Here is a 13,614-nt window from a genome sequence, read left to right as displayed (position 1 = left end):
TGACTCAATTCAGTGTGGGATATCACAACAGATCTGTATATTTAGAGAAGGAAGACTTGAACCCCCACAACAAATATAATCTGCAATTCTCGCTTTTTTTTGTCACAGTGAGGCTGGTTTCTCTCTTTGCCTTCATGCCATTCCCTGTCTTACGATCAATGCTATCCAAGTTGGTTTTGCCCTGTGATCAAGGTAGGTTCATTTTAAAATATTTTTTCTTCCCTGGGTGTGCTTCTAAAGTGTTTTCAATTATTCCCAGATTTGGATCCCTTTTATGGGAGGTGAGCGATCTGCTGGATTATCTCTCTCATTTAGCAGCTATTCCATGTTTGTGGTTGTGGCTTTAGTTAGCATAGGAGAACATTGCTTGTGGATGATAACTTTTTCACTTTGTTTTTCAATCCTCAAGAATTAAAAAAAGAACAATTTTTGATAGCTTATGGGACCTATGCTTATTGGAGTTTTGTGTGCATGAATGACCCACAACTCAGAGATTGTAACATTAAAAAAGCTTCATCTTGGTAACATAACATTATTGCAAAATGTGAACACTGCTGAGTGAAGAATTCAAACACAAGTCCACAGACTATACAACAGGCTTTAATCAGCATAAACTTATACACACCAGGTTTCTGTACCTTTCCTGGCTCCACGTGCCCGACTGGCTCCCAAAGGGGGCTGCTCGTCTTTATATGAGCTGGTGATTAACAGCGGGGAGGTGGGGCCAGCTTTCCAGGTTGTCTACCTGCAGGTACAGTGGTTGCCCCCTGCAGTAGGCCGGTAGGAGTACAGCCACTGTAGTGGTTGTATCACGACATTCATCCCCTTCTTAAAATGAGTCCTGGGATGTTGGGGCGGTGTTTTTGATACCAAACAGTCCGAAAGGACAGGTGGTCCGGCAGACATCTTTGCCTCTGGGACCATCGCAGGACAGGTTCCTAGTCAATGGCTGGTGTAGATGCGGGGCAGGTTCGTGGGAAGTGGGGCCCTGTGGAGAGAGAGTATCAGCCCCAGGGGATCCTAGATGGGCCAGGGGTTCCCAGGGTGGGGAGACTGGGCCCTGCTGGTGCCAGGTCCCTGGTCAAGATGGTATCCTCATATCCATTGGGGTACCTGATGTAGGCATAATTTGGGTTCGCATGGAGGAGGTGCACCTGTTCCTCATGAAGCTGGAACCCCGGTTGCTGTGGATGAATGCTGGGTATCCAAACATGGTGAAGATCTGTGCCAGTGCCTTGACAATGGAGGTGTTGGAGGTGTCAGAACAAGGGATGGCAAAGGGAAAAGGGGAGTATTCATCTATGACTGAGACGAAACAGACTTTCTTGTGCGTGAAAGGCAGTGGTTGCTTGAAGTCGATCTGAGTTGCTCGAAGGGCCGAGTGTTTTTTTTTTTTACGTGGGCCTATGGTGACCCCAACGTGAACCAGTGTAGTGGGTTGTGCGTGAGCGCAGCATAAAGAACTGAGACAGCAGGCTGTGAGCTCATTAAGCACAAGGGATTTATTTTGAAGTTCGCGTGGCAGCCTTTAAGGCTGTTCGGAGCCCGCCCCTCATGTCCCGGAACTCGCATCACCCTGACGTATGCGTGTACGCGTACTTCCAGTCTGTATCAGAAGAGAAGGACCCATGGCACCATCTTTGCCGTGGCTGCCCCGCTGACCATGAGTGACAAGCAGGGCCAGTTCACCACTTCAGTTATGTGCACTGCCACACTGTATTTATAAATTGTACTCAATAGTGCTACCAACTTGCCCACACTATATAAATTGTGCAGTGTAGCATTACAAGCTTTCCCGTGCTATATAAATTAAGTGATATAGCACTACCAACAGTTTAAAAATTGTCCACTATTGCTGTTTATTGCTAGCACTTTCCTATGGTGCCTTATAAAGGTTTATATAGGTCAGCATAACACAACCGGGGCTGAAGGGCTCATATTGGCTGTACATAAAGCTTAATTATGTTTTAATTAGGCATGATTAATTTTGTTCAAATATAAGATCAAAATACATTGATCAGAATTTGAGGCAGGTCCACCATCACGTGATGCGTAATGATGTCACCGGTAGAAGGTAGAACAGTCCTAACCCGGGGATGGCTCCTTGAAAGTGTGAAAGCATTCAGTGTCCCAGGTAGAAGTGATCAAGTGTGAAAAGCCAAACTCCCACTGCTATCCTAGGATACTGAATGGCCAATTTAGTGAGATGCAAGTGTGAAAGGGGCTTGGCTAAATTCTTCAAGGTTCTTGTTTTCTGCATCTAACAAGCAAGGTTTGACTTGCACTGTGGAATGTGCCAAATACCACTCGCATTGCTAAACTGCAAAATTGGTATTTATGTATCTGAAATGATAGTTTAATTTCATCCAGAAATCTGCAATCAACTACAAGAGCTGTTCTTGTAGGCATCCAGAGTGTATACCAGAACTTTGGAACAATTACTGTTGTTTTCTACTGTTATGTAGCAATAGAAATTCACCAAAACAAAGGTTACTTAAACAAAGGTTGCTTTAATTTTCTTTAAACATGAAAACAGGATCAAACCCCCTTCCAATTCTAAGTGCTTGTGTATGTAATGTGTATATGTTCAGGAAAGTTCTTTGATTCACAGTCCAATTTCACTTCTCCCTTTTCCAAGTTCACCAGTATCAGGCAATTCTTATACTGTGCACAGAATTGATCATTTATGCAGTTCTTGTTAGTTTCAGAGAGATATTTATTGCTCGTTGGACACCCACAAACTGATTTACTTCCATCAGTCACTTCAGTGACTTGATGAAGAAACTTGCCCCATTGTGGGTTTTCCAAATGATAACCTCTTCTTCCAGGTCACCACAGAGTTCCTCTTGTTTCCATAATTTCAGGTAAAACACTCTAGCCAGCCATTTCCTCATGTAAGGACTACAAGGGTTAAGGGTTTTTCAACAAGCTGAACTCAGAACTCATAACTCGTCTTCAAAATGGGGTCTTCCACAAGCTTCCAAAAGCTACTGTTGAAGTCAGTTCTCTCTCTCTCTCTCTCAGTTCTCATGCTCTCTCTCTCTCACACACACACACACACACACACACACACACACACACACACACACACACACACACACACACACACACACACACACACACACACAATTATTAGTCCACTCCTGGACAGGATTTGCAGTGTTATTAATTTGCCAAATTTGTGATTCAAGAAGTTCCTTCATTATTTGCAGGCTGAGTATTGGTCAGCCACCTAACAGTTGTACTGTGATGATAGCTAGATCAGCTTTACGGTTGGAGGAGGACGCACGGAACACCCAAGAGAGCAGAAATAGCTTGAAGGACATGGAGAGCACTGCTTAGGAGCCCATTCTCAGAGTAAATTTTTTGGGTAGCATTTCATTTTCATGAACTTCTCAGACCATGGCTAAATTTTTCAAAGATTGCTGTCACCAAACTTGAAAACAAATATAAGACCATTAGCATAAGTACTAATTGTTTGTATTGTTCCTGAGTTTGTGATCCCTCTCTGAGGATGCTTTACTTTGGATGGTGACATGTCAATGGTCACAAATGCAATGACATTTCTCCAGGTCCAGACTACTGGTCCTGGTATGTTCCTTAGCCCTGTTTCCAAGGTTTATTGCTGCTTGAACAAACAAATGTTTAAAAGCTTGCAAATTAAGAATGTGTACACTGTGCTAAAAAGCATTTGTGCTGTGCCTGTAGATCAGCCAGATGAAAGAAAATAGAACTAATTACTAGATTTGGGAAAGTACAAGCTTTCTGGTAGACCAGCAAATAAGTCCCCATTTGAATTCTCTTGGGTCTGCAGAGGTATGAGAACATTGGTAACTATTATGGGCTCAAAGGACTCCAAAAACAGCAGCAACAGGAATTCACCAGGACATTGGCTACTTAAGCAAGACTGGTTTTATTTTCTTAATACAGAATAACTTATTACTATTAACAACTTAATCCCCCTTATAATTCTAAGCGCACTATGTATGTAATGTTTATGTGTTCAGGAAAGTTCTTTTCCACCGTCCAATCATTCACTTTTCCTTCTCCAAGTTCACTGGTATCAGGCAATCTTCCATACTGTGCACAGAATTGAACATATTATATTCACCAGGCTCTGGTGCTTTAACTTAAGTTATTACCACTTAGGAAGGTTTTTGTTGGTTTCAGAAAGAGTATGCACACATACTGATCTCTTTCAATTTGCAACTGAAGTCTCTTACTGAAGAAACTTGCTCCCTCTTGGGTTTTTCCAAAAGATAACCTCTTCTTCCAGGTTACCATAAGGACTTCTTCTTTTCCCCTATCCAAGGAGAAACACAATAACCAGCCACAATCTCTGCAATTGACTACAGAGATTTAGAATAGGCTGAATTCAGATCTCAAAAAAGCAGGTCAGCCTACTTGCAACCTTCACCACAAACCATTGCAGAATACTCTTCGAAACAATGGATGTTTTCTCCTTGTTTGCAAAATCATATGGCCACTCTTAAGACAACAAGCTTCAACCAGAATAGCAGCAAAAGGTTTCTTCATTCTTGAGCCTGAACACTGTTCAAACATGCTGGTCCATTAACACCTACTTGTGAAACTCTCACAAGCACTTTCCATTGTCTCTGCCAAGCCAACTGTAGACATAAAGTCTACTCTTGCATACCTCTTGCATGGCAAATTAGATGTTTGTGAAATATGACAAGATAACTAAACCTCAAAATCCTACCCTTTGAAAATATATTTTGTCATAATTTTATTAACTTATTAACAGTATTAAACAAAAATGGCTTGATATACCTGCTAGGTACATCAACTGGTTATCCAACCCAATAATTCCTTGAGGAAGAAAAATGTGGATCTGTCAATATCTGTATAATGCATTTGTAATTGCCCAAATCTTAAATGTACAAATGTACTTTACATACTTTAGCACAGGCTAATTATAACATCAAACATATGTATTTAGAACTTGATAATTTTAAAAATTTGTTAATAAATATTTACTTTTTTTGGACTTTTCATGATTCACTTCAGTATTTTGAGTTTGATTTTATTTACCTTTGTTTTATTCTCACTCTATAAAATGCATTTTGTATTTTCTTGCTACCATAGGATTCTAGATTAAAGGCAACCTGTTTACACAATTCTATTCTAGTTAATTATGGTACTATTAGATAGTCTTGTTTTACATTATCTAAGTAGTTATTCCATGTAGACACTTCTGTTTTTATTTTACTTAAATTCATGTGATTTGGTCTTGTTATCTTGTCTTTGTGTTAATACTCCACATTAACTCTCTTTCTTCCCACCTAAGCCTAAGAAAATTATCCTAATTTAAAAAAAAACATTGATAGTATAATGTTCAAGCAGTTGGAGCAATGCAAACAAATTTGAGTTTTCCTTGTTCTTTTTGCAGGTGCTCTATTTGCCATTATTGCTTGCCTTCAGACTATAAGTAGTGCCATTTCCACCATAATTTTCAACAATGTTTATGCCGCCACTGTTGAACAATTTGCAGGGTTTGGGTTTTTGCTGGCAGCATGCTTGTGCATCATTCCAGTTGGAATTTTGTGGTAAGTAATGGTATGATTAAATTCTATCATTTTAACCACAATACTGGTTTCCCCATTGTGTCAGTGCTAAGTATTTGGGGAGAAGAGTTCCCAATTAGTCCCATCCTCTCTTTACCACATCCTGCAGATTTGTTCCTAAATTATTATTGAAATTACTTCCACCCAATTCCTACCAGATTATTTTTTTCTATATTAATACAATCTCCATCTCCCTCTGATCCTTTTAGCAATAATCTTAAGGTTGTCCCCAATAAATAAATAATAGTCTGCAAGTGGAAAGTCGTTAATTACATCTGTAATTCATGTCAACTGATGACATGATTAATTCCTACCATTACATTCATAATGGAAAAATGTATGGTTATGGGAAGGGTAGGAGTGCTCTAAAAGGCCAAGAAATATGCGAAGTAACACCTGTGTACAAATTAAGAAATGTTTACAATCGGCAATGAAAACCAAGAACCAAGCAGTGAACTCCATTGGCACAAAGAATGGTGAAAGGGAATAAAGACAGGAGATCATGAGAATATCACACAGCAGTGTGGAGAGAAAATTGGTTATTTTCAGATCATTGCACTTCCAATGAAAAGTGCTTCAGGACTCTACTATTTACAGCATTTTCTGCTTTGATTTCAGATTTTCAGAATTTGCAACATGTTTCTTTTTGAATAGTCATTGCAGATTTGGAAATTATTCTGAAAGGACTGAGGATCAGGAACAGTATGAACAATTTGAAGATAGTCTAGAATGGGGGAAGGGGAAGAAAAATTCTGATCAACCATTGGAGTCAGTAATTACAAGAGACAAGTGGAAATGTAGAGCATTTAGTTGTGCTGGAGTTGACATGTAAACTTAGTTTTATCACAACATAAAATTAAATAAAAACTTGACTCAACATCTTGGGTGTAGTAATAGAGTCATTTCAGCAGGGAATATAAAGCATCAGCAAAAGTACTGATTACACAAACGAGCAGTAAAATAGATTTAGCTTTAGCCCAGGAAAAAGTGGAGTACTTCTTGAAATCAATTATATTTGTTTTTGAGGAACACATAAATGCAAAGAAAAAAATGATCAGACAGATGGTACAAATCCAAGGATAACTCTGCCCCACGACTGATTGTAATGATAAATAAGGCAAACATTTGTATGAGATTTTGTTGTGTAGTATGTAAACACTCCAGCCCTTTTTGGAATGCTTGCACGTTGTTGGCTTTGGGTCTCTTTTCCAGAGTTTTTGCATATTTTAACTATTTTGCTGTGATAAATTTGGTCCTTGTGTCAGTTCCTGCACTGTTAAATGTCCTCTATGTCGTGGGTTACAGTTCATTTTGTTCATTGCCATCGGCTAATCAGCTAGGCCAAATGAAATAGGATTGTTGCTGTTTACACCAATCTTGAACATGTATCTTAAGTCATTAAACTTCATTCTGGATGGGCAGATGTTCATTAGAGCAGTGGTTCTCAACCTTTTTCTTTCCACTCACATACCACTTTAAGTAATCCCTATGCCATCGGTGCTCTGTGATTAGTAAGGGATTGCTTAAGGTGGTATGTGAGTAGGAAGGGAAGGTTGAGAATCACTGCTGCATACCAATTGTTACTGAAATAATTTGCTTGAGAAAAATTGACATTGGCCAATTTCCTTTTGAGTTATGAAACCATGCACATAATGAGCCAATTAGGTACGATTAAAACAGTGGTTTTCATATCTTTTCTTTCCATCCATATACTACCTTAAGCAATTCCTTACTAATCTCAGAGCACCTACAGCATAGGGAATACTTAAACTGGTATGTGAGTGGAAAGAAAAAGGTTGAGAACTACTGCTTTAGAGCAAGATCACTAACTACTCTGCCTAGGTGCTACCAGTATTGCTGCTTCTCAGCTTTGGATGGATTTCTGGGCTCTATTCATGCTGGACCTTTGCTTTTGATGTCTACGAGAACACCCAGAACAATATCCAAGAAGAAAGATACTTAATCCTCCATCAATTTTACTCAATTTTGATGCTGCACCTCCCTCTGTAATTAGATTCCTGACCTCCTGTCAGGGAGACCTCAGGCAATCCGGATTGGAAACAGCACCTCCAAGACCATCACACTGAGCCCCCCAGGGCTGCATGCTTAGTCCAGTGCTATTCGTTCTGCTGACCCATGACTGTGCAGCTAAACACAGCTTGAACCACATCGTCGTTTTCTGACAACACGACCATGATGGGCCTGATCAGTAAGAATGATGAGTCAGTGTGCAGAGATGAGGTGCAGTTGCTAATGGACTGGTGCAGAGTCAATTATGTATATAAACATTAAAAATACAAGGAATAGTTGTTGACTTCAGGAGGGCCCGGGGAGACCACGCTCTGCTGATTAATGACGGCTCGACCATTGAAGTCATCAAGAATATCAAATTCCTTGGAGTGCACGGTGGAGAATCTCACCTGGTTTCTTAACACCAGCTCCATAGCCAAGAAAGCCCAGCAGCGCCTCTACTTCCTGCGAAGGCTGAGGGAAGTTCATCTCCCACCCTCCATCCTCACTACATTCTACAGAGTATGTATCGAGAGCATCATGTGCAACTGCATCGCCGCCTGGTTTGAATGCTGTACCTCCTCGGACTGCAATACCCTACAGAGGATAGTGAAGTCAGCAGAAAAGATCATTGGGGGCTCTCTTCCTACCGTGAAGGACATGTACGACACTCCATGCAGGTGAAAGCCAATAAACATTGTGAAGGACTCCACGCACCCCTCATGTAAACTGTTCTCCCTTCTACCATCTGGTAGGAGGTACTGCAGCACTCGAGCCCTTGTGTTCAGATTGAGCAGCAGTGTTTTTCCCCCAAGCCATTAGACTCCTGAATTCCCAAAACATTTGTGGAAAAGGTTCCATGGACTTTTACTGTATATGTTTTAATACTTTTATGTGCTTAACTTCTAACTTGTATTCATGTAAATATGCTCTGTGTTCCTGGAGAATATACCGTGCGAGCATAGTATGAACGATAAATAAAGATTTCCCTCTCTCACCTCTTTGCTTTCTGCAGGATCTTCTCCCTCCTTGTCCACTCCTCCCTCCTCACTAATGGCACTTTGGCCCCTATTCCTGTGACCACAGGAGATGTTCCACTTGTGCCCACATGTCCTTCCTCACTACTGTTTTGGGCCCAACAGTCCTTCTAAGTGAAGGAACATTTCACTTGTGAATCTGTAGGGGTCATCTACTGAATCTGGTGCTCCCATTATGGTTTTCTCTACATTGGAGAGTGGATCTCCCAGTGGACACCTATTTCAATTCCCTGTCCCATTACTTTGCTGACATGTCTGTCGATGGTCTCATGCACTGCCAGACTAAGACTACCCACACATTAGAGGAACAACACCTCATGTTCTGTCTGGGCACCCTCCAAGTGGATGACGTTACAATTAACTTCTCTGGTTTCCATTATACCCTTCCCCTCCTTTTCCCCAAGTAGACATGCTCTCACTGTCTCCTTTCACAGTGCCAAAATTAATTTCACCTCTCTTATCATATCCAATTAAAATATTTTGTTGGTCTGGACTCCTCCCCTGCCAATCTTCAATCTTTAAACAGATACTTTCTTGTTCTTTGCTTAAAATTTGAATAAGGGCTGAGGCCCGAAATTTCAGTAATATATCTTTACCTCCTATGGATGCTGTGAGTTCCTCCAGCATTTGTGTGTTTTTACTACAATCACAGCATCTGGAGTCTTTCATGTTTTACACTGGGTTAGTCTGCACTGGTCTGCGTCTCCTAAAATTACTCCCCTTTATCATGCACTATAATTAAAAACCATGTGATTGGTCTGTTATCTAATAAACCACGGAAGGTGTATCTCAAAGATCTACTCTGCCAAACTGTTCACCTGAAATTACAATGGATACAATACAAAGAAAGGAGAGGGAAAAGAGCATGCAGATAATTGCACATGATCTACCTGATCCTAGTTCCCTGCAAGTCAATATTTTAATGCTTGATTACCAACCATTAGTCTTAAAGATGGAAAAATAAAACAAAGCAAATGTAAAACTTGTTTGATAAAATGCTAAATCAAGGTAGAAGTTTGAAGTTGGTAGAAATGAAATTAATAATTTAATACAATGTGTAACCAGAGCTGTATTTCTCAAGGACAAACATTTACCACCTTAAATAAACTTGTGTAATCGTGAAATCATTTTGATTAATTTTCTGCATATTGTTCCTTCTCATAGTGTCTTGTCGTGGTGGAAATCTCAAGAGCAAGAAAATAGCAGACTGCTTATTGAAGATGATTCCATCTAGTTCTTATGAAATCCTTCACATATTGCAATAATTGTTGTGTTTTGCCACTTTGGGAGTCTCATTATGCTCCAAGATGTCTGATTTTTTTAAAATATAAATTTTAAAAAATGTAGTTATATTCCTGGAAAAATTATTTTTGTACTGGAAAGTCCACAAAAAAAGGTATGATAGGTCAGGTTGGAAGCAAAACACAGGACATGATGGAAATACAGACATTATCTGTGGATAAATCCAAAATGGATATAAATGTTTTTGCCTTAAATTATGAAATGTAGTTGCCAGTCTATGTTGCACAGAATTTGGGATTTTGATCTTTTTGACCAATATTTCTTGATGAGACATCTGCCAGGTCGAGGTTTGAGGTGATTGAATCCAGAACTAAAGTGCATTAGAGAAGCAGAGCTAGTCCCATTAGTTTTTTAAACTGGGAAGCTTCTTTTTCTTCAGAATATGAGTATTTTCAAGGACTTTATATTACGAGTATATGAAATGTACTATGTGTGTTCACCATGGTAAAGGGAAATGCTGCTATATCTGATCACAAACTTGAGCTTTAACAAGATCCTGTATGGTAGGCCACTCTAGAAGCCTAGACCACATGAGTTCCATGATCATCTGGCCAATTGGGTTCAAAGTTGGTTTGATGGAATAAGTCATGGAAGGTTGTTTTTTTTTTAAATTAGAGGCCTGTCATAGTGGACAGTGAGGAAGGTATCAAGGATGACAACAAGATTTAGATCCACTGTGGAAGAGGGCCAAAGAATGGCAGATGGAATTTAACTATAGAAATGTGAGGTGCAGAGAGCTCCCTGAAGAGACACTGTCAGGCAGGATGTTGAAGGAGGAGTTGGGATATCATGTATCACCTGCTCAAGGCCCTGATGTTGCCCAGATATAGGATGCATGTTATTGAGTTGGAAAGATATTGAAAATGATCATGTGGATATTACTGGCACTGGAGGGCTTGAATTATAAGGAAAGGCTGAAACTTTTTTTCCCTCATGAAATGCAAGGAACTGTGGGATATATTAAATCATGGGGGTTACTAGCAAGGTGAATGATCAGTCTTTTCCCAAGATAGGAGAGGGCATATGTTTAAGGTGATGAGGGGAAGATTTAAGGAGGATCTGAGGGGAAACTTTTTCCAAACCGATGGAACAGCTGTAACATTGGGTGTTTAGAGAGGCATATGGATTGGAAAGGTTTAGAGAGATAGGAGTTAAACATATGCAGTTGGAACTTGCTCAGGTAGATTACTTGGTTAGAGTGGACATGTTGGGAGTTCAAAGTCCTGTTTCCATACTGTATGGCTCTATGATATAGATGCCTGCAGCAGCCTAGCTAAAAAGGTTTAGATTTTTGATCAATTTCAATTTATCAAATCTAACCTCTATATTAAAGGATATGAAAAAGATTGTTAAATGTTGCATTGAAGCTTGGCCATAGTTGAGTAATCATCTGGAATAAATTCAAGCTGTGAATGACCATTGGGAAAAACGTTGGGCAAGCTAATATGTCATCTGCAGGAACCTCAAATATAACCATTCTTTGTTCTTATTTCCACCATTGTGAATTCAATTTCAATTGCAGGAGCCTGGCATATAAATCAGGTTGGTTTTTCAACCTTGGAGCCTTCATTGAACAGATGGCATTTTAGTTTAGTCCGCTGAATATCCAAGATCCTACAGTACCAAATGATGTTGATCTATTTTCTGGTGTATGGATAAAGATTTTTCCCGCAAACAGCAAAGTTAATTAATTGAACTGTAACTGAGAGACTGGGTAAAGCCCTGTAGGAAAATATTTCTTTAAAAAATTGTTAAATACATATTATTTTGGAGTATTTCACAAACCACAATATTGCAAAAAAGTTGCAAAGTGTCAAGAGTGTTGTTAGGTCCTTAGAAATATATCTTGCAGCTTTTCTGACTGTGCTATTATAACAGATTTAGCTATTTTGTCTGGGTAAATGTTAAAAATTTGCTTTAGATCATTTTTGTGCTCCTCCGTTTGTTTATAGAAGTCCTGCTGTTAAAATGATTTCTAAGATTTGTCAGTATTGATTGTTTCTCTAATGTCATAGATATAAGATTAAACAAGCATTTGACTAGATGGGCTGAAATACCAGTTTCTGTGCTGTAGTGTTCTATTGGTTCTATGGTGGCCAATTTTGATGCAGGAAATTATTCTAGTGGCATATTAAATGCTTTTGCATTCAAAATTGACTTGAATGGTGTATTTTTTAAATTAAAAAAAAACCACAATTTGAACCATTTTCTGGGGACCTTCATCTTGGCATTGATTTAAATTTAGAGATGCAGCAGATTAACAGGTCTTTCCAGCCCTCGAGCCCACACGTAACCAATTAACCCACTGACCTGTACACCTTTGGAATGTGGGAAAAAAAGCAGAGCATCTGGAAAAAACCCACACAGTTGTGGGGAGAACGTATAAACTCCTTACAGACAGTGGCACTTTAGAACCTAGATCATTGACACTGTAGTACTATTGCACTAACTGATAGGTGAACTGAATTCAGCTTCTTAGAGTAACTCCTAATTAAAGATGTTGTGTGTCTAGGAGTGAAAATGGGATTACAGTGGGACAAATTAATGAATAGGATGGACTTGATCATTTGAGCTGAATATCTGTAGGCATTGTTTCAACAGATTCTAAAAATAAACCTTATCTGCAAAGTGAAATCCTGAATTGAACACTGATTTTTTTTTGCATTACCTTTATCCCAAAATGAAGTTATCACCTTTTGACTGTTCAATACCTCTGAAATACATTTACTGAGCAATTTGCCATTGCCTGCTTATCTGTTTTATTACTTCCTATTGGGCCAGTCAATATTACCAGTTACTTGTCAGTAACCACTTCATCTTAAATGCCAATTCATATCTTGTGAATTCAAATTCTCATTCTGAAGTCTAAAGGCTCACTGTAGTTATATTAACAAGCACAACTTCTCTGCAAGAATGAAGTTGGCATCTATGGGTTAAACACTCTCTCTAACTGGATTCTGGACTTGCTAACGAAAAGACCAGTCTGTCTGGGTCAGTAGCAGAATGTTGAGCACCGCCATGCTGAGCTCTAGCGTACCTCAGGGCTGTGTACTCAGACCCCTCCTGTTTATGGTACTGACCCACGAGTACATTGCCAGATCCACCTCCAACTGTGTCATCAAGTTTGTAGATGAAATAACATTAGTTGGCCTCATCATCAACAACGAGTTGCACTACCAGAGAAGAGGTAGAAAATCTTAAGATATGGTGCAAGAGTAACAACCCAAGTCTCAACATGGGTAAGATGAAGGTAGTGATTGTGGACTTCAGGAGGACCATCCACTGCACATCAATAAGTCTGTAGTGGAGTTCACTTAACTATCGTGGACATACAACATCTCACTTGTTAGGAAGGCACCACAGTGACTGCACTTCCTGAGATTTAAATGGGCAAGGCTACATTATGCCAGTCTTCTACAGGAGCTCTGTCGAGAGTGTGCTGGTTAGCTGCATCACAGTGTGGTACAGTTGCTGCAGGGAAATGCATCAGAGGTCAATCCATAGGATTGTAATAGTGGCAGAGAAGATCTCTGGAGTCTCCGTCCCTGCTTCCCCCTCCCCCCCACCCCACCATCGACGTGATCTATCAGGCTCATTGTTCCAAGAGGTTGCACAAAATCATTGAGGACCCCTTTCTGCAGCTCCCATCAGGAAAGAGATACAGTAATATCAGAGCCAGC

General features: G+C 39.7%; 1 protein-coding gene across 8 annotated transcripts in view; it reads left to right on the top strand.

Moving 5' to 3' along the window:
- The window catches only part of LOC138739451 (lysosomal proton-coupled steroid conjugate and bile acid symporter SLC46A3), a 57,226-nt gene extending 44,658 nt beyond the window's left edge, over positions 1 to 12,568 (top strand). For 6 of the 8 annotated variants that reach the window (XM_069891529.1, XM_069891528.1, XM_069891530.1 and 3 more), the window contains 3 exons: positions 109 to 192; positions 5,411 to 5,567; positions 9,797 to 12,568. In XM_069891529.1, coding sequence (XP_069747630.1) covers positions 109 to 192; positions 5,411 to 5,567; positions 9,797 to 9,866 — 311 coding nt within the window. In that variant the 3' untranslated portion in view covers positions 9,867 to 12,568. Of the gene's footprint in view, positions 1 to 108; positions 193 to 5,410; positions 5,568 to 6,203; positions 6,449 to 9,796 lie in introns of those variants that run through there. The other 2 variants (XM_069891533.1, XM_069891534.1) reach the window with 2 other exon arrangements.
- Positions 12,569 to 13,614: the final 1,046 nt, after the last annotated feature.

The sequence above is a fragment of the Narcine bancroftii genome, chromosome 7 (assembly GCF_036971445.1).
Source record: "Narcine bancroftii isolate sNarBan1 chromosome 7, sNarBan1.hap1, whole genome shotgun sequence".
NCBI classification, from domain to species: domain Eukaryota; kingdom Metazoa; phylum Chordata; class Chondrichthyes; order Torpediniformes; family Narcinidae; genus Narcine; species Narcine bancroftii.
Note: the sequence above shows the minus strand (reverse complement) of the source record. Positions and strands in the feature narration are given on the sequence as shown.